The sequence below is a fragment of the Alosa pseudoharengus genome, unplaced genomic scaffold, assembly GCF_046254945.1.
Source record: "Alosa pseudoharengus isolate Yale_2024_CS ecotype anadromous, Long Island Sound unplaced genomic scaffold, YU_APseudo_1.1 YU_APseudo_1.1_scf_11, whole genome shotgun sequence".
NCBI classification, from domain to species: domain Eukaryota; kingdom Metazoa; phylum Chordata; class Actinopteri; order Clupeiformes; family Clupeidae; genus Alosa; species Alosa pseudoharengus.
Window position 1 is genome coordinate 10,361,667 of NW_027468576.1, and position 18,334 is coordinate 10,380,000.

The 18,334-nt window shown below is 43.4% G+C and overlaps 2 protein-coding genes across 5 annotated transcripts in view; both read right to left on the reverse strand.

Annotated features, from left to right (window-relative positions):
* fam20b (FAM20B glycosaminoglycan xylosylkinase) overlaps window positions 1-13,136 on the reverse strand; it is a 37,689-nt gene extending 24,553 nt beyond the window's left edge. The window contains exons 1-4 of one of the 2 annotated variants that reach the window (XM_076277969.1): window positions 12,987-13,136; window positions 9,393-9,564; window positions 3,834-4,117; window positions 1,531-1,844 (exon numbers count right to left, since the gene is read on the reverse strand). In XM_076277969.1, the coding sequence (XP_076134084.1) occupies window positions 1,531-1,844; window positions 3,834-3,896 (377 nt within the window). In that variant the 5' untranslated portion in view covers window positions 3,897-4,117; window positions 9,393-9,564; window positions 12,987-13,136. The remainder of the gene's footprint in view (window positions 1-1,530; window positions 1,845-3,833; window positions 4,118-9,392; window positions 9,565-12,986) is intronic. The other variant, XM_076277970.1, reaches the window with a different exon arrangement.
* Window positions 13,137-14,612: 1,476 nt separating this feature from the next.
* The window catches only part of ralgps2 (Ral GEF with PH domain and SH3 binding motif 2), a 119,491-nt gene continuing 115,769 nt past the window's right edge, over window positions 14,613-18,334 (reverse strand). For all 3 annotated transcript variants that reach the window (XM_076277974.1, XM_076277972.1, XM_076277973.1), the window contains one exon: window positions 14,613-18,334. This exon is cut by the window's right edge and continues 562 nt beyond it. The gene's annotated coding sequence lies outside the window, so the exon portion shown is untranslated.

Below are 18,334 nucleotides of genomic sequence, written 5' to 3' on the forward strand. Positions count from 1 at the left end.
ACTCTCACACACTCACTCTAGACAATACTATCTGCAGCTGCAAACAAACCACCCTCAGAAAGAAAAGACAAGTTGACAGAAACATACAGACAAAAAGACAAAGGAAGAAAGAATGAAAAAGCCAGGGAATAAAATCAGATCTATTTATACAACCATAGAGAAGAAAAGGAACTGATTTGCAGTGAAGTGGCACTAAACTGGCAGACGGGGGAAAAAAGACCCATAAAATGGCTGTGTTGACTGCCCGCCCCCCCTGGCTGGTTGAGTGGTGAGAGACTGCCCCTCTCTCTCTCTCTCACTGATAACTCTGACTCTGGGGAGTGTACAGAGACCTACAGCGGACCTCTCATTCTACACATGAAGAAAAGGAAAGGAAATAGGAGAAAGATAGAGATGAGGGGAGGGAGAGAAAAAACAGACCTGCAGAAATGTAGAACGCTGCCTGGACAGTACAGATGTAAACGGATTTAAATAGGGCGATTTTTCGATGTATACATTTTATTTGATGCACCAAAGTTGTTTGTTCTACAAAATGTCAGAAAAAGATTGAACATTTTTTTTCTCATAGCCCAGGATGATGTACTGAAATGTTTTGTTTTGTTTTGTTCACATCCCAAAAGTATTCAGTTTGTTGTCATAAAGTAACGAAACCCGAAAATATTCACCATTAAGAAGCTGGAATCAATTTACTATCGCAGGTCTACATTTATGCAAGGACAGCGTTTACACTGGTGTGACCCACGCAGCCGTATCCGAAAAATATCACCGTTTCACAATGTTTCCGGTGGAATAGATGGAACACAATGATTGTGCTGTGGAAATGCCTATCTGTGGGCCAGTTCTTGGTTGAGTGTTGGTTTACGTGTAAACATCACCACATCCTGCACAACAAGGATGGGGAGAAGGGCGAGTGGAGGTGTGAGGAGGGGGGGGGGGGGCTTCCCGGTCTAAGTATACTACGGCCTCAAAACTCTCTAACACCATCTGACTTCAAAGAGGGCAGCTGTGTACGTGAGACAGTGGGGTGGACAGTGTGTGTGTATGTACTGTATGTGTACGTGAGAGGGAAAATCTTTCCCATCTCTAGCAACCTACACATATGCATGCACGCGCACGCGCACACACACACACACACACACACACACACACACACACACACACACACACACACACACACACACACACACACACCTGCCAATTTCACAGTAGGTGCATATTGGGATGCGAATGTGTGTACATGCATTCTTCTGATTGTGAGTCATATCTTATTTCCCCACAACAAAACTCTTCACACTTATTCACCTCACTAATTCCCCTGTGTATGCAATCAAAGACAGGCATATCTAGAGTTGCATCACACATGAGATTTTGCCTACTTTCTATCAGTGAGTCACACTACCTAACTACGTACCCATCCATCAATCCATTCGTCCGTCCATCAACAAGCACGCATATGCAAATACACATGCACACACAAGCACGCATGCACACACACACGCAGACACAGAACCCACCCTCTTGCCTACCCACCTCTTGGGCTTGAACACCACTTTCTGGCCACCGTCCAGCACCAGTAGGGCTTTGAGCTGGGTGCCCTTGTAGCCCACGTCGGCCCGCTCCAGGCGCGAAGTGCTCAGGGCGTTGAGCACCGCTGCCAGTTCGGGCGTCTCGTCCGGATAGACCTCGCGCGGCCCTACCCACTGCGCTGCCACCTCCCAGGGTGACTGGAGTGTGTGCGTGAGCCGGGCTCCTCGCGCCAACGCCAGGCTGGCCTCCATCTTGCGAAAGGCGCGCAGGTCACGGCGGCTGGCCGCCGAACCCTCGCCGCCATCCAGCAGGAAAACCTGCGGCCAAAGGAATGGGGGTGGTGGGAAACACAGATTTATCATCTGAGCAATCTGCGGGTGTTGTGATTAACTGGAGGGGAGAAACACTGATATCATATCAACCGAGCAGACCGTGGGCATCCCAGTGAATTGCGATGTATATTAGATATTGATCTATTGCTAAGCCCCCCACCCCCCTTAGTCTTGAATTTCCCCTTGGGGATCAATAAAGGATCAATAAAGTATGTATGTATGTATGTATGTATGTATGCATGTGTGTGTGTGTGGGTCTGTGTGTGTGTGTCTGTGTGTGTGTCTGTGTTTGTGTGTGTGTCTGTGTGTGTGTCTGTGTGTGTGTCTGTCTGTGTGTCTGTCTGTGTGTCTGTCTGTGTGTCTGTCTGTGTGTGTCTGTCTGTCTGTCTGTCTGTCTGTCTGTCTGTCTGTCTGTTAAAGTTGACAAAACATTAAATTAGCCCCACATCACGTACCCTTCACCATACAGTACCTAGAGATTGGCATGCAAATCAAACCAGCTATTAGGCTAACTGAAATAAAACCATGCCAATCTCTAGGTATGGTGAAGGGTATGTGATGACGTGGGGCTATTTTAATTCCAAAGGCCAAAGGAACCTTATTAGGATGCATGTCACGATAAATCATTCATTCACAAAGATTTTTTTAATTAAGGCATTAAGATCAATTTCCAAAGAATGATTTTCCCTCATTTTAGTCAACTTTAGCATGCGTGTGCTAACTTAGTATACTGTATGTGCAAAATTAAAATCTGGCTTTCCTGGATGGCAAATTTAAACAGTTATTGTGATATCAAGGTTTGTTATTATGGTTGTGATTTAATTTGCGATATAGCTTTTGAGAGTCAAGCTTCCGTTCAATAATCCAAATTTCGCCTCAAGTTGGGCCAGAGTTGCACTCTATATCATGGCCTGCAGGCAGAATTTTAATTTGAATTCAATTGCGTGAATGCATTGACACAGCACTATCCAACCCAGGAATGAGGTCCAGAACTTCCCATATTTATTCCATCTGATTTTATTTTTAATGTGTGCTCCGCAGGTGATCTAACTTTCCATGACGTTGGCTCCTTAAACTGTAGCGTGTTTGGTTTGTATTATGTATTGCCTTTGTAATTTGCCTTTAATAAAACCATTAGCCAAATGAATACATGCAAAAGTAATGGTAACACTTTACACTGACATGACACTGTCATGACACATGAACCCTGACCATAACCCTAACCCTAATCCTAACCCTAACTGTAACCCTAACCCTAAATTATGACAAAAACCGAATGTCACTTAATAACAGAATCATGATGTCATAAACGTTTATGACTTATTTATGACACATTCATGACAGTGACAATGTCACTCTTATGGCGATACTGTCAAGTAAAGTGTAACCAAAGTAATACAGAACTGAGGGCTGCAACTGATCATTATCGGAAGGTTGTGTTCTGAATTATTAAAGCTGTGTGTTGCAATGGAAAAGATCATCAGGTATTAGGTAAAACCTGACAGTAAATAAAACATCATCAGCTAGGAGGTAAAACCCGTCAATGACTGACCATTCACCTTTGTTTACTACATTTACCTTTGTACATTTATTTGTACTTTCTGTACGTGTACATTATAATGCAGATTATTAATATAGGTCAGTGTTTCCCATACATTGACTTATTTGTGGCGGCCCACCACAATATCAACATTGACCACCACACAATGATTTTTCCAGGTTGTACTAAATTGTGCTTAAATCTGGTTAGCATCATAACCACGCTGTGCTAATTTGTTAAAAACTTAAAAACTAAAAAAATTCAAGTTAATTCTGCAAACCAACCACCGCAAATGGAATTTAATTCTGTGGGAAACACTGGCGTTGGTGTTATTACCTTCATTATTTAGCTTGAGAGCTACCTAGACACACGACCGCATCATGGCAGTGAGGAGACATGGCTGAGACATCACTGATACATCACTGAGACGTTACCTTGGCCAGGCCCAGCAGGAGCAGCAAGGCACAGAGTAGCACCACGCGCTGTTTGAGCTTCATGGTCGCTGCCGCCGCCTGGTGGCCCCCCTCGCCTCCCACAAGGCGCCGCGTCCGATGGCCTCTCCTCTCGCCACTGCTACCGCCGCCACCACTGCAGCCACCGCGCTCACGCCCAGAGCATGGTGCCCAACGCCGGATCGCACCTGCACCCGCTCCCACTCGGCCAAAGTGCCCTGCTGCACCCCGCTGCTGATGCCCAACGCACTTCCCCAGGAGAAGAGCTGCAGAGAGAGCGAGAGAGAGATATAAATATATTCATAATTTCCATCATCATTATTTCTTTATTGTCAATCATAAATACGCATATGAATAAAAAGATATTACGCACAACCATATGCATTATCCATTTGTTCTCAGCTTTGGCAATATTGCATCACTGCAATGATGCCAATAAAGCCAAGCTGAATTGGAGAGAGGGAGACAGAGAGGGAGAGGGAGAGAGAGCGAGAGACAGTCAAACAGACAAACAGAGAAGGACAAGATGGAAAAATAGTGTCTGAGTTTTAGTCTCAGTATCACTGATTTATTGCTTAATTAGCGTTATTGTAAAATATTTTATCGTACATTAGGTGTGAGACAGTGGCTATTAGTTTTAGGGGGCTACCGGGTTCTCCTGGAGAGATAGGGCTCCAAGAAAGGCCAACGATCGATAGAGGCATTTTCACAAGCTTAATTACGAAGAGACACCCGCACAAGGACATTCATCATTCCAGTAACTCTCACTGTGTCAATATAACAACATAAAAGAAGGCAACAGCGAGCAGCTTCTGGTGAATTCTGCACCATAGCAGCACAGGCATGTCAGAGGTAAGGAGACGTGTCTGGCACGGGGACGGGGGGACGAGGGAGCCCCTGCCCTCATCATACCTCGCAGCCTGGGGGAGAATATCACAGGCCGAGTTCAGCCGCACAGAGCGCCCGGGGAAATATGCACAGTCTAATCAAATACAGCACACATGCACACACACACACACACACACACACACACACACACACACACACACACACACACACACACACACACACACACACACACACACACACACACACACACACACACACACACACACACACACACACACAATGAGACTGGCTGTGTAAGTGCCAGGTGAGCTCACACTGCAGCACAAAGCAGGAAAAGGGAGGTGGCGGAGAGAGCAAGACTGGCGATGACTGGTCACCTCGGGCACACACACAATAAGGAGGAAGAGATTAGGATAAACAGAAATTCTGTGCTACCACAGAACCGTGATTTGTGAATCAAACGTCCACACACAGTGAAACGATCAGCACAAGCTCTCGAAGAGGAACCAGTTTTGCATTACCTGTATGAGAATACACTCAATGGGTCATTCCATAAAAATAAAAAAAATCAACCAATTTGAGCATACTTCCCCAAACCATCCTCTCAAAAAACAAAACAAAACAAAACAGTGTGTGCTCCTTTACCAGGGGTGTCAAACTCATTTTCATAGAGGGCCACATCATTGAATTTACAGGTTACTGAGGGCAACATAATCGGCGAACATGTACATGGTGCAACCATGAAATCGGTATTGCAGTATGGCTTATTCAAAATTGGTGTGAAATAATGGTCCTAACCACTTTAAAACAGTAGCTGAAATAAAAAAGAAACAGCCTACAACAGTAACATTTCCAAATGCAACTTCTAGGCCTATTAGTTAACAACGGATCAATATTCATTCATGGACTGACATTGATGAGAATAAACTGCAGTCAATGATGTGCATAACAATGTCCATAACACTTGTTTGTGCTCACCACTAAAATAAACTGTGGCTAAGAAAGGTACTCTGTGTGTGTGTGTGTGAGTGTGAGAGAGAGAGAGAGAGAGAGAGCTATGGTACGCACACCCACCCACCCCCAACCCATATTTGTCCGTTTCCCGGTTTTATGTCCGTGCATTGCAAAAAAAGTAGCCTACATAGCATAACAATATCCACATGCAATATTACAACAACGTCTACGATGACCTATTTATTTGGACAAATTGATACAACCCTATAGCTAAAGTTACCTTTAGTTTAGCGTACCGTGACGTCTGGCTTTAAACAGCTGTAATGCAGTCTAACGTTCTGACAAGCACCCCAATTGCCTACCTTGTTCTTGCCCATCTGAAATAACTCCTCTAGCTTTGCTGCCTCCATCCTTTCGTTGTTTAGTATTAGTATAGTATTAGTATATATACTTTTTTGATCCCGTGAGGGAAATTTGGTCTCTGCATTTAACCCAATCGCTGAATTAGTGAAACACAAACAGCTAAAACCAGATCCCACCCCGACTCTCTCTCCCACTCACTTCCTGTCAGTCTCCACTATCCTATCTGAGTAAAGGCATAAAAAGCCCAAAAAATATACTTTAAAAAATATATATATTTATTAGGGGTGTAACGGTACACAGAAGTCATGGTTCGGTTCATACCTCGGTTCGGACATCACGGTTCGGTACGAGTTCGGTACAATGGCGGGAAAAGCAAAACAAAAATGCAGATAGCATTTTTTTTTTGTACATTTCTCAGGCTGTACCACCTAGTGTCCTACAGTCTCTTTCCTGAGCTATCTGCAACAGCCTGAAGTGTGTAAGATGTAGGCTAAACAGTACAATAAGTACCCAGACTCCATCTGTAACTTGTAAACAAAATAAAACAATCAGCTATAAAACTGAAAATAGGCCTACAGCATCTCTTATTTCTGAAAGTGCAAATTACATAGAAAAATTATTTTTAAAAATCCACTTAAGCAAGACCTTCAACATCTGTGTTTAGTTGTATATGGAAGGGTCTACAATTTGCCTCAATATTTTTCATTGTGTGTAAAGTAATAATCTAGCCTACTAACTGTGAAAATATCACACTATTTTGCCTTTTTTTTTTAAAAAAAACAAACACCCACTGGGGCGAAATTGCTCCTTTCATTTCATAGAGACTACAACTAGAAGTCACGTGACTTTGCCCTTTGACGTTAACTCACCGTAGCATGGTTTGTTTATTAGCCTGGTTAGCGTTGTCACTTTACGGTCACTTAACACTACCAGCTCCTCATGTGAGAAGTTACAAGTTACCACGCGATTTACATAGCTTTCTGTCATTACGAAATCGTTTAATTTAAGCCATAGGTTTTGGCCCTATTTGTATGTATCCAAAGGCTGCTGAAGCGCAGGGGAAGTTTTTTACCCCTCGTTTCAGTGATTGGTAGCTAGCCTACTACATCATCTGGGTGATGGCTTCTAATATGTGTAGCATTTTTCCACTCACATACCCAACAACTGCTGAACAATGCCGACACACAGTTTCATCTTATCCACCACTCTTTCGCCTGTACTAACGTTACTGTAACTGAAGTTCTCAAACTTGCGATCTTAAAGAGACCAGCGGATCCTCTAACTCTTGTGGGTCGCCACCACTTGCTTATGTTGCTGCTATCTCTGACTGACTTGACCGACGACCTGACAAAAAAAGAACATAGGCGCCAATCAGAGCTTCAGAGCTAAGGCGAGGCTACAGATTAGCGTTAGGTGTCGCTAAAGAACTCCCGTAACTCTCGCTACTTAACAGTAATTGCGCATGACATTAATTAATCCGCACACGGGTTTTATGTATTTTGATACCGTGTATTCTCCGTGTAAATTCATGCACCGAACCGTGACGCCCGTACCGTTTCGGTTCAATACGAATACATGAACCGTTACACCCCTAATATTTATACAATGAAATTAAATTAATTTGCCCTATGTCACAAAGCCCTGTACCCCTCTTCAGGCTATGCAGTTAGCACAAGGGCATTGCAGGCAAGATGCATTTATAAAAACTATATATCAATGATCATTAATGCTTTCATAAATGTGGTTTATGTAAATGTTGCACAGTTGCATGCCAAATACACAAGAACTTTCCCCTAGAAGTTTGGCAATTTTTGCAATTGTTTTTCTGAGAGCATGGCCTAGGACAGGGGTGGCTAACCAGTCCAGCATGAAGAGCCAAACATTTTTTCCACACAACTCAAAAGAGCCGCACAACAAAAAAAGATGCCCACACTACTACAGCGACTTAGGCCTACAGTTTAAATAGATCTTCTCTTTTACATTTAAAGTGAGACACTTGGCAGATGCTAAAATTATCGTTTTCAGGAATGAGTAGCAAGCAATAAAGATATGTGACACACATCACAAATTCCCCATCACTGAATGACTTATTAACATGAGAAATGCTCCAATGTAACAACTGATAAGATGCCAATGTGACCATCAAATGTTCCGTCGAGTGTTCAGTACATTTTTTAAAAGAAACAAAAAGAAAACGAGTCTGCTTCTCTGACTGACGTCTATGTATCCTACCTTTACCTTGTACTTGCAAAGGTCAGTGCCTTTGGAAAATGTTCAGGTTTGAAGCTTTATGCATCAGTTAAGTCTGGCATACCAAGTACCAAACTAACGTGTAGAACACGTTTCAGTGTTTCCCACAGAATTAAATTCTATTTGTGGTGGTAGGTTTGCAGAATTAACTTGAATGCAACAGTTTAACAAATTAACGCAGAGTGGTTATGATGCTAACCAGATTTAAGCACAATTTAGTACAACCTGGAAAATCATTGTGTGGTGGTCAATGTTGATATTGTGGTGGGCCGCCACAAATAAGTCAATGTATGGGAAACATTGCGTCTTTTAACGGTGTTATTTTGGTTACGTTGACATATCAACCAGAAGGGTTATGCTAGCCTACAAAAAAGATGAATCCTCCTTTTGAATGTCTGTGTTCCTCTTTCTATTTACGCTTAGCGTCAGGGTTTTCCTGATTGCACCAGTAGCATTACACCTGGCTAAAGAAACAAACGTGTCTGCTTCTTTTTGGGCTAGATTCCTATCCATAACCTTAAACATTGCAGCCTAACTATTGGCAGTACTATCAAGTTATGAAAAGCATTTTCATTTACCAGAAATTTCAAAAATTTCAAAAAATAAAAAACTCTAAATCCAAGGAGAAGTGAGAACATCAGTTGAGCAGCCGCGAGCCGCACGAGAGGAGGCAAAGAGCCGCATGCGGCTCGCCCTATGCCAGCTTATCACCATCCTCTTCTGTTGTTTTGTGTGTCTATATGTGTTTGTGAGTGTGTGTGTGTGTGATTACACTGTTATATCACGATTAGTAAAATCACAATATGTGGAGGGCTCCTTGCTTACACCGCACAATGAACAGCTGTGGAGAGCAAACTATAGTTATGATGGCCACGTCACAATCTGAATTTACCTCAAGACACACAAACACAAGCTGGATGACGAGCCTTAATCAGTTTTCTATCCTCTGGTGGTCTATTTAAAACTTGGGAGTTTCAACTGTGATAACTATCCCAAGCATATGGTCTTGGCACTCAACCAACCAAACACACACACACACACAGTCAGCAAACAATCTCTGCACACACACAAACACAACTGAAACCTGGATGATGCCTCCGCCACAGTACGGGGAGCAAAAAGTACCTGTGGCTGTTTGTCTCTCCTTCAGCAGGATGAGAAGATGACTGATGCAGTGGCGTCTCTCTGTTTGCTGGGTTTGGTTCTCCCTCTCTCCCCCTCCTCTTTCGGTCTCGCTCACCGACTCCCCCTCTGTCTCTCTCGCTTTTCGTTTTCTCTCGCTCTGCACTCGCTCAGCCTTCAAAATACAAACAGGACAAAGGAGCGTTACAGTCCCGTTGTTGTCATGTTCCGCGTATGAAAAGCCGGAGCTGAGCGACAAACAAATATATTATGAGAGGCTGGATATTACACTGGCTACAGAATGAAGTGCAGTTAAACCCAACATATGGACTCTTCCCCGGCGTGGGATTATTTGTATAACTGCTGCAGAAAGACAAACAAAACAGGGAGGACTATACACATACACTCACTTCCTTGCTACAGGTGCACAGTCAATACCTATACACACACAAGAACAACAATCAGTAGCCCAGTCTCCACACACACTTGCACACACACACACACACGGTTCACGTGAATTTACAGACCCATAAGTCCCGAGAGAGGAATTACATTGTGTGCAGAATACTGAACGGATATAGCCAAGCGGACACAGAGGGGGGGGGGGGGGGGGCGAGTGGTTGCGGGGGTATGTGTGTGCCAGGGGGGTAGGGATCAGAACCACTAACCCAGGCGCGCACAGCGCAGAGAAGCCGATGCAAATAGCACACATCACACGCACACACACACAACCTAAGCTTTATGACAAACTCACACTCTTATCAATACCAATAACCCCTCCCTAAAACAACAACAAAAACAAACCGCAAAATTCTCTACTGAGGGATTACTGCGCTAATCTGTCATTACACCCAACAAGGCAAAAAGAAACAGACACAGAAACAGAGGGAGGGGTGGAGAAGGAGAGAGAGAGAGAGAGCGAGAGATCAGAATACCCGCATATAACAAAAACAACACATAAAGCATTAAGCTCTCGCACTCACTTGCTCACATACCAATTAATTAACCATCGCAAGGGGGTATAATGTGTGTGTGTGTGTGGGGGGGGGGGTGGGGGTGGTGGGTGGTTAGCTGGAAAGCAAACCAGTGATAGAAAATGTGGAAAATGGACACGGGCCAAATAAAAAATAAACAAACAAGGAAAGGCCCTAGAACACATCAACTCTGAGGCCTTTCCTACTCCACCCTCTATCCGCTGGCTTCCGAGTCGACACCTTATCTACTGCACGTTCCTTCCCCTGCTTCCAGCGCAGATAGAGAGATAGAGAGATAGAGAGAGAGAGAGAGAGAGAGAGAGAGAGAGAGAGAGAGAGAGAGAGAGAGAGAGAGAGAGAGAGCCTCACTAGTGCAACGGCCATACTGCAAAAGAACACAGGCTAATGCAGCAACATCAGGGAACCAGCACAGAAAGGTGGTGGACCATCTAAAAAGGTGGTAACATGACCTTTAGATCTCAATGTTGAGGTACAGGCTACAGCTACCTGAGGTAATGCTAATTATAGCTGTGCATCCTTGTTGCTCATTTAGCAGGGTTAAGAGACAAGGTCAAAGTGAACAGCCACAGATGAACTACCGTAATAATGGATGGCTGCTGGGTACTGTATTTGTGGTCACCTTGCTAAGACTGGAGAGACCTATTGAGTGGTGTGTGACACTTTCACATCTTCTTGGATCAGACACTTGTGTCCTACAGAGGAGCATGTCTCTTTATGTCAATAACTGTCAAACTGCTAGTCTATCTGTGTTAGTTAATTCTACTATGTTGCAATATACAAAAAATACAACACAGCACTTTGCAACTGACCAAGTGTAGCTTAAAATATGGTTGAGAGAAAAAAAACAGCTCAACCACTGAAGTGAAATGTGTGATGTGTGTGATGAGAAGTGAGATTAAAAGATAGTCAGAGAAAATCGATTGAGATGGTCATAGCGGTGCAAACACTGATGGCTCTATTCATAGTGCAGTGATCTACGGCAGAGATTTAATTAAGAAGACCTGTACACTTTGACCTATACGTGAGTTACCCTGTGATAAAGAGGGGGGGTAGGTCAGACCATACCCATTCATGGCACATGGATGATCGATGACAAGTTTACGCTGGGTTTGTTTACACAACTGCTCAAGCTCCCATCCACATCGCATTCGACCCTCGGGCAGTGGGCATAGCCCCACATTACGCCTCATTCATACAAACGCCAATATGACGTGGAACCATCAAAATGATCTATTCACATAACTTATAACCTCATCTATAACGTTGACCGCAGTGATTAGACTGCGAGTGTCAGTGATGTTTCCGGAAATTATAATAACCAGTCTAATTTCAAGACACCAATTTCTTTAACGTTTAACGCCACGTTTCATGCCGAATTAAACAACACCGTACAACGATTCAACTTGTAGGCTGGGTGTGGTAACTAACGTGTTATTTCGCTTTGTCTGTAACAGGCGGACAAGCAAGGGAGGAATATACGTTGTCGGCTGCCTGGCTATCAAATGTTACGCTCCTTCCAACTTGACATGCCACCATCACCTGCTAGAAGTCGCTTCCTGGTTTTCGTTTCAGACTGGGCTGTCACTGACCCTCTGGGTAGCAGCCACGCAGGCAAAAAATCGAGCTGTGTTTCATACAATCGCCCATTCATAACACCAACACTCGCTCTGGCAACATTGCAGTCTTATATCGGTATGTTAACGTTAGTTAACGTTAAAATTAGCAACATCATAAATAAAAGGGACCGGAATAACTATTCATATTATAAATTAATATAGCAGCTACCAATCAGGTGAGCTGCTAACAAGTTCCCCATCGAGGTGACAGAACATGAAAAGAAATTACACACGACAGCTGGACATAAATTACTCCAAACATAACATTGGCTAACGAAAGCTGACGTTTAATCGCCAGTATAGCTAGTTAACAAGGCGTATAAAGATGCAAAATAATACTAAGTTATCTTCGAATTCACCTCGTGTATAACTTGATCTTAACGTTAGCTAACCGCAACCACACGACGATAGGCAAAACCTGGGTCGCAGTTGATTTAACAGTTAACACCATGCTAACTTTGGTAATCTTCATGTCAGTTATGGTGTCGTTAAAAGCAACATTAACGTTAACTGTCTATATAGTTAGAGGGGGAAACAATAGAAAGAACGCGTACAGTATAAACAATTCATGGGCAGTCTTAACTCCGGCTATCCTTTCAGTAACGTTACTTAACTTAGCTGTTTAGTAGGTGTTGATAGTTAACGTTAGCTGAGTGTAGCTAGGGCAATGTTCTCTGGTTGTCCAGGATTTAACGGTAACATGTCACTAACGTAGGAGCTAACCTCGTCGTCGACGTACAACGTTAACTTTATTAGGTTGAATGCAACCTAACATTAATGTTACTATGCGCAACCCCTCTATGTGTTATGACATTAGCAGGCAAGCCTGGTCATCGCTAAGTTAGCTAACAAATCAATGGTATCAGTAGCAACTAGCTAGCTATTTGAGGAGATCAAGTTAGCCTGCTAGCGTCAATATCTGCTAACGGTAACGTTACTTCATGATGGCTAGCTATTTGCAGCTTGATCGTTAACAGATTACGCACCTCTTCAGGCCAATTACAAGTCTTCGTTACAAATCTGTGAGGGTTAGATGTTGTTTATCCGATAACAAGCCTGTGCTCGGTAACTATGTTACGTTTTCACAATCAGACCTAGCTACATCATTTCCATCCGTCTTCTGCCACGGTCCTTCTGCATGTAACAGAATGCACTTCCTCGCCAACAGAGCATCGTCGTCGCCGCACCCCTTAAAGCGAACGCATACTGTGCTACACGCAAAAGACATGCAGCTTCTATGTTGGAATGTGTTGAAGCCCGGTTAATGAAATAAACCGTCAGCTACACAATTTAAAAATCAAATCAAATTCCGCCAGGTCAAATTCAATGTTTTGCAATTGCAACTGTAGCCTACTCAATGACCTCAGAATGAAACTAAAACAGCAGAGGGAGCTGAGACACTACTTTGTTAATCATTTTCTTCATTTGCCTTACAGAAAAAAAAGTCAAGCCTGCTAGATCCAAGGAGTTTATTCCTAGACCACAAATAGTGAAATGACTCGAGCTGGATCCTGTATATGGTTATAGGTAGCCTCTGCTCTCAGTCGTTAGCACAGCAGCACTGATTTAGTCACCTGCGCCTCCCACAGTGTCAAAAGGTCAGCCACAAAGGGCAGTCATGTAGAATGGAGTCCTGCCAGTCCCACGAAATTACTTGCATGACAAGTCTGACTGTCCCCAACTGCTGTTAAGGCCTGTATGCACTATGCAGTTTATAAGATAAAGATATAGAAGATACTTTTTCTTGGCACACAATAATGTATATATCTGGTCTTATAGGTGTTGTGTTCTTGTGCAAGATGGTTAAAACCACTAAGCACTGAAGAAACCAGAGACAAAACCTTATTAATTCAAGTAGTTTTATTTTTAAAAGGAGGAATCAAAATGAGTATAATTAAACCAGTACCTAAAGTGTTTTTACACTAGCTTATGCGCAAACACACACACAAACACTCTCAATGCAAACATCACCCACTAAGTGCTCATATTCACCCACAAGTCATTCACATCACCCCAGTCAACGCAGCCTTTAAGCGCTGTTCACAATATTGCAGAACAAAGTTGAATAACAAAAAAAACAAACAAGGTAAAAAATGAACAGAAGTATTTATTTGGGTCAACTTTCTTCAGAGGCCCCGGAGCACATCACTCAGGTTTGAGGTCATCGTGCTGGCTAGGGTACTGGGGACTTTTAGATGGGCAGTGAGGTGATTTTGTGCATGTGTCTGGGAGGGGTTGTCGAGACTCAGGGATAAATGTGGCTGTGTGTGTGTGTGTGTGTGTATATGTGAAATAGGTGGGAGTGTTTCAAGAGATGCACGGGAATCACATGGCATCCTGCATCATCTTGCATCCTCTGCCTCATGAGTTGCTTTCTAGGCATTGTGCCAAATAAACTGCTCTGCCTCGAACACACTCTCACATACAGTAATGCATTAGTCAGCCCCACAGCCCCAGGGCATTACCTTCAAACAAGAGTAAGGGCTCCACTTAGAGACAGAGAGAGAGAAAAAAAGAAAGGAACTCCCTTGACCCACAAAACCACCCCAAAAACAAAACACAACCCATCCACTGTAACCGAAAAAAAAAATAAAACACTTCTGTCAAAGGGAAATCTTTGCATGTTTTACTGTATACGTAACAACTGTGTTCCATATAATGCACAGACATCACTTGACCTGATGCAGAGACAACTAGTTAACCCAATAAAACCACTTGCTTGGTGCGATTGTACACTAATTTGTTGTCCTAAGGGCACACGTCTGACTCTGCTTACCTTTTCACGTAAGCTGTGCTCTACCGCAAGAATGCGGCACACTGCCTTACCTACGCATACCATAGATGCTTGTGTAATTGTGTAAACATACAACACAAGACAGAGCAAAGGGGGGGGGGGGGGGGTGTTAAGTCAGTATGCTTCCTGTAGGTGGTCTACACTGGCACAGTACTGAAGAGCCCACACAGAGTGGTGTGGTTGGGGAGGAAGGACAGGCATTAATAGATCAGCAGCTCCTGAGTAAAGCATTCACAGTATTCAGGCCAGTTCTCTTTTGTAGAACTGCTCCTCATGACTGTTCAGATTTTTTTCTCTCACTGGGTTTTGTTCCCCTGAAATGTCTTTCTTGTTCAAACTAGTCACAGCCTGATAGATGCTACAGAATAGATGAGAAGTGGAGAGTGAGAGAGAGTGAGTGAGTGAGTGAGAAAAGAGAGAAAGAGAGCGAGGAGATGACAAAATGGGTCACAGGCTGGTGATGCAATCGCTGTTTGTCATTTGCAGAAAAGGTCAAGAGCCTTTTAAACACCGCAAATCATATCAGATAAGTGAAGGGGCCTGTCTGAAAGTGGCTGGCTTTCGCTACGCAAACACTCTTTCCATCTCCCACACCCACAACACACTCTAATGAGTCTGATCACCATCACGAAAGCCTCCTCTCATCTGTTCCTAAGTCCGCTTCACTAGGGACCTCAGTTGGTCAGAGCGGGTAAAACCAGTGTGTGGCTTTCCCGCTGATATCTAACATGGGGACAGTTGCTTTCTGATGTATTTGGGTTTGTCTGCTCTTCAGAGAGTGGTACTTATGAAAGTATAATTACAGAACTACATACATAATGCCAGACACATGCACATAATGCTAACCTTAGAAAAGACCACTCAAGAGAGGACCGGAAGTATTTGTGGTCGATTAACATCCGTTTTCAAATCAGATCCATCATTACAAGGGAGGTCTCGTTCCGGAAGAGATGACTACTTCCTCTCCATTTAACCTTCACAATCTGACATTTCTGTCTGCTCTGAATAATTGATCCCTAGGGATCCATCAGATACCGATTCCATCAACCATCACCAACGGCACATTTGCTGCAGTCAACCATTAAAACAAGATCATTCACTGCTGCACTTTGTCAGCATACCGTGCTTAACCGCTCCTATAACCAATGAAACGTATGCACATTTCTCCAAGAAAATGAAATGTCTTCAAAAGAATAACCTTAGAAAACCTGCAAATGTACTTTGAAGGAAACAAAAGCTGGAGCAGTGAAATAAATGTGTGGGGTCAGATAGATGATGGCATAATTGCTAGCAAAGGATTCAACAGGTCGAACTAAACCGCAGCTGAGGCTTGTAGAAGGTGAAGTGCTCAGCAGACACAGTCATAAATGGCACAAATTAGTCTCTTTCCTTCACTAATGGACTGGTCCACTGCAGCAATAGCAATTCTCCGAAGTCAGGAATGTGGGGATGGACTACGTGCCAGGAATAGGGAAAAAAGACAAAAAGATTCTCTGAAATGGTGCCAAAATGCTATGGAGGGCATGCATGAAAACTCCCAGGGATTTGCTCAAGTTTGGAAGAGACAAACCAATAGAGGGGAAACAGGTGACCACCCACTGCCCACACCCTCATTCCATCGGAGGGGGTTTCGGTAATGCTGACCTACACCTGACTCTCTCCCACCAGCAGTCGGAGAAAAGAGCTGTTATGTCTGTACACTGGCACACACGGGCATATGCATAACACACACACACAAAATCTGCAATGTCTGGCAAGGAAAAGATTTGCACATCAAAGTGTGGTTAAGCAGGTTCTAGAGTCAGAGTTGGATTGTAATACACAACACGTTATTGGGTTAGTCTCCTGTTAAATTAATATGACAATTATATGACACTTACACACTCCTACAGCTCCTCCAAGCTCATAGGAAATCCCTGCTGAACCATTGGCCAGGCCCGTCTTAATGCAACAGGACATTGTCCAGGCCCGTCTTAACGCAACAGGACAACACAACGTGTTGCTTTACAGAACACAGACTTTCCATGGAGGACACACGGGAAGTCATTCATCACAAATAAAAATGACCACAAAAAAAGATAAAAACTAAATAAAACGCAAAAACAAAACAGGAGGACATTGACTGAAATGTAACATAAAAAAGTAACAGACAATTAAAACAACCTAGACATGTGCAACTTGGTCTACACTGTAATACTGTACACCACCCTCCAAAATCAGATTGAAAACTAAGACAGTATTTTAAAAAAGGAACTAAACAATAAAAAAAGAACTAAAAACAGATAACAAATGGCTCCATGATAGCTTTGCATTTCAGCTGTGTCGCAGAACAATACCTAAAAGGAGGAAGCTCAGAAATGGAAAAAAAAGAAAAAGTAGAAACTATACACGCTCTCATATTGACTTTGGTGACTTCCTTCTCTTAGGTTTTTCACACCTTTGTGGGAAGGTTGGTGTCAATACCCTTCCACACATACGTAAGTGTATAAACAAACACACACACACACATAAACAAACAAACTCACTGACAGTACAGTCTCGGCAGATGGGGACAGGAGGGATTTTCTACGGACGTGACTACTTTCTTCTTTCACCCTCAAACAAGAGAACGTGCAGCCGTTTACAGGAAACGGCCACTCGCATAATCTCTCCCTCTGAAAAGGTGACGTTCCCATCGGCTATCACTGAGACATTGGGAGACCACCTCCATATCACGCCAGCTGGGTTTGAATACCTCAGCCACGAAAAACTTGAACTTCAGTGACCTTTAACACCCCCCCTCACCACCTCCATTTCACAATCTGTCCATCTAGCTCTTCAGATCTGCAGGTGAGCTCGCCAAGGAGACATGAGGGGGAAATGAGGGGGAAATAATCTTTCAGAGGCCTCTGGGAATTGTAGTTTTTCATCTGGTATTCATTAGTTGCTGGAGCCCTTTTTACATTTCTGTGTGTCGCAATCACTTTTTTAACAAGTGTATAACGTCTACTTGCTTGGATGAAACACAAGTGTGGAAAATCTTGTGTCATGCTTCTTTGAGCCCAAGTCAAGTGTGTGAAAAGACAATCAGTGTTTTGTGGTGTGTGTGTGTGTGGTTATGGATGAACGCTGTTTAGAGTGCGGTCAAGTGGAAAAGAGGGTGAAATCACGTGAGACAAACTTAACTTTATAGTCTAAAAGTCTGCTTTGTCAAGAGGCTGATGGGGGAGTGCCCCAGCCATTTTGGAGTGAGAGGTGTGCACACACTAAGAAACACACACACACACAAAATTACAGCCAATAACCAACACTTTTTACACACACACAGTCCATAACCAACACACAAAGCGTAAAGAATTAATGCGACAGCAAAAAAACAAAGTCCCCAAAGAGGAGAGGAGCAGGACACCCAGGAGGATCTCTTGCGGCCCCAACAGACGTACGTTAGTCCCCAAAGGATCCACATAAGGCGTCCTCCTCTCCTCACGTCGTCTCGTTCATTTCCTGTGTCTTGTTGTTTGGGAGGGGAGGGGAGGGGAGGTGGCTCTGGCTCTATGAGTT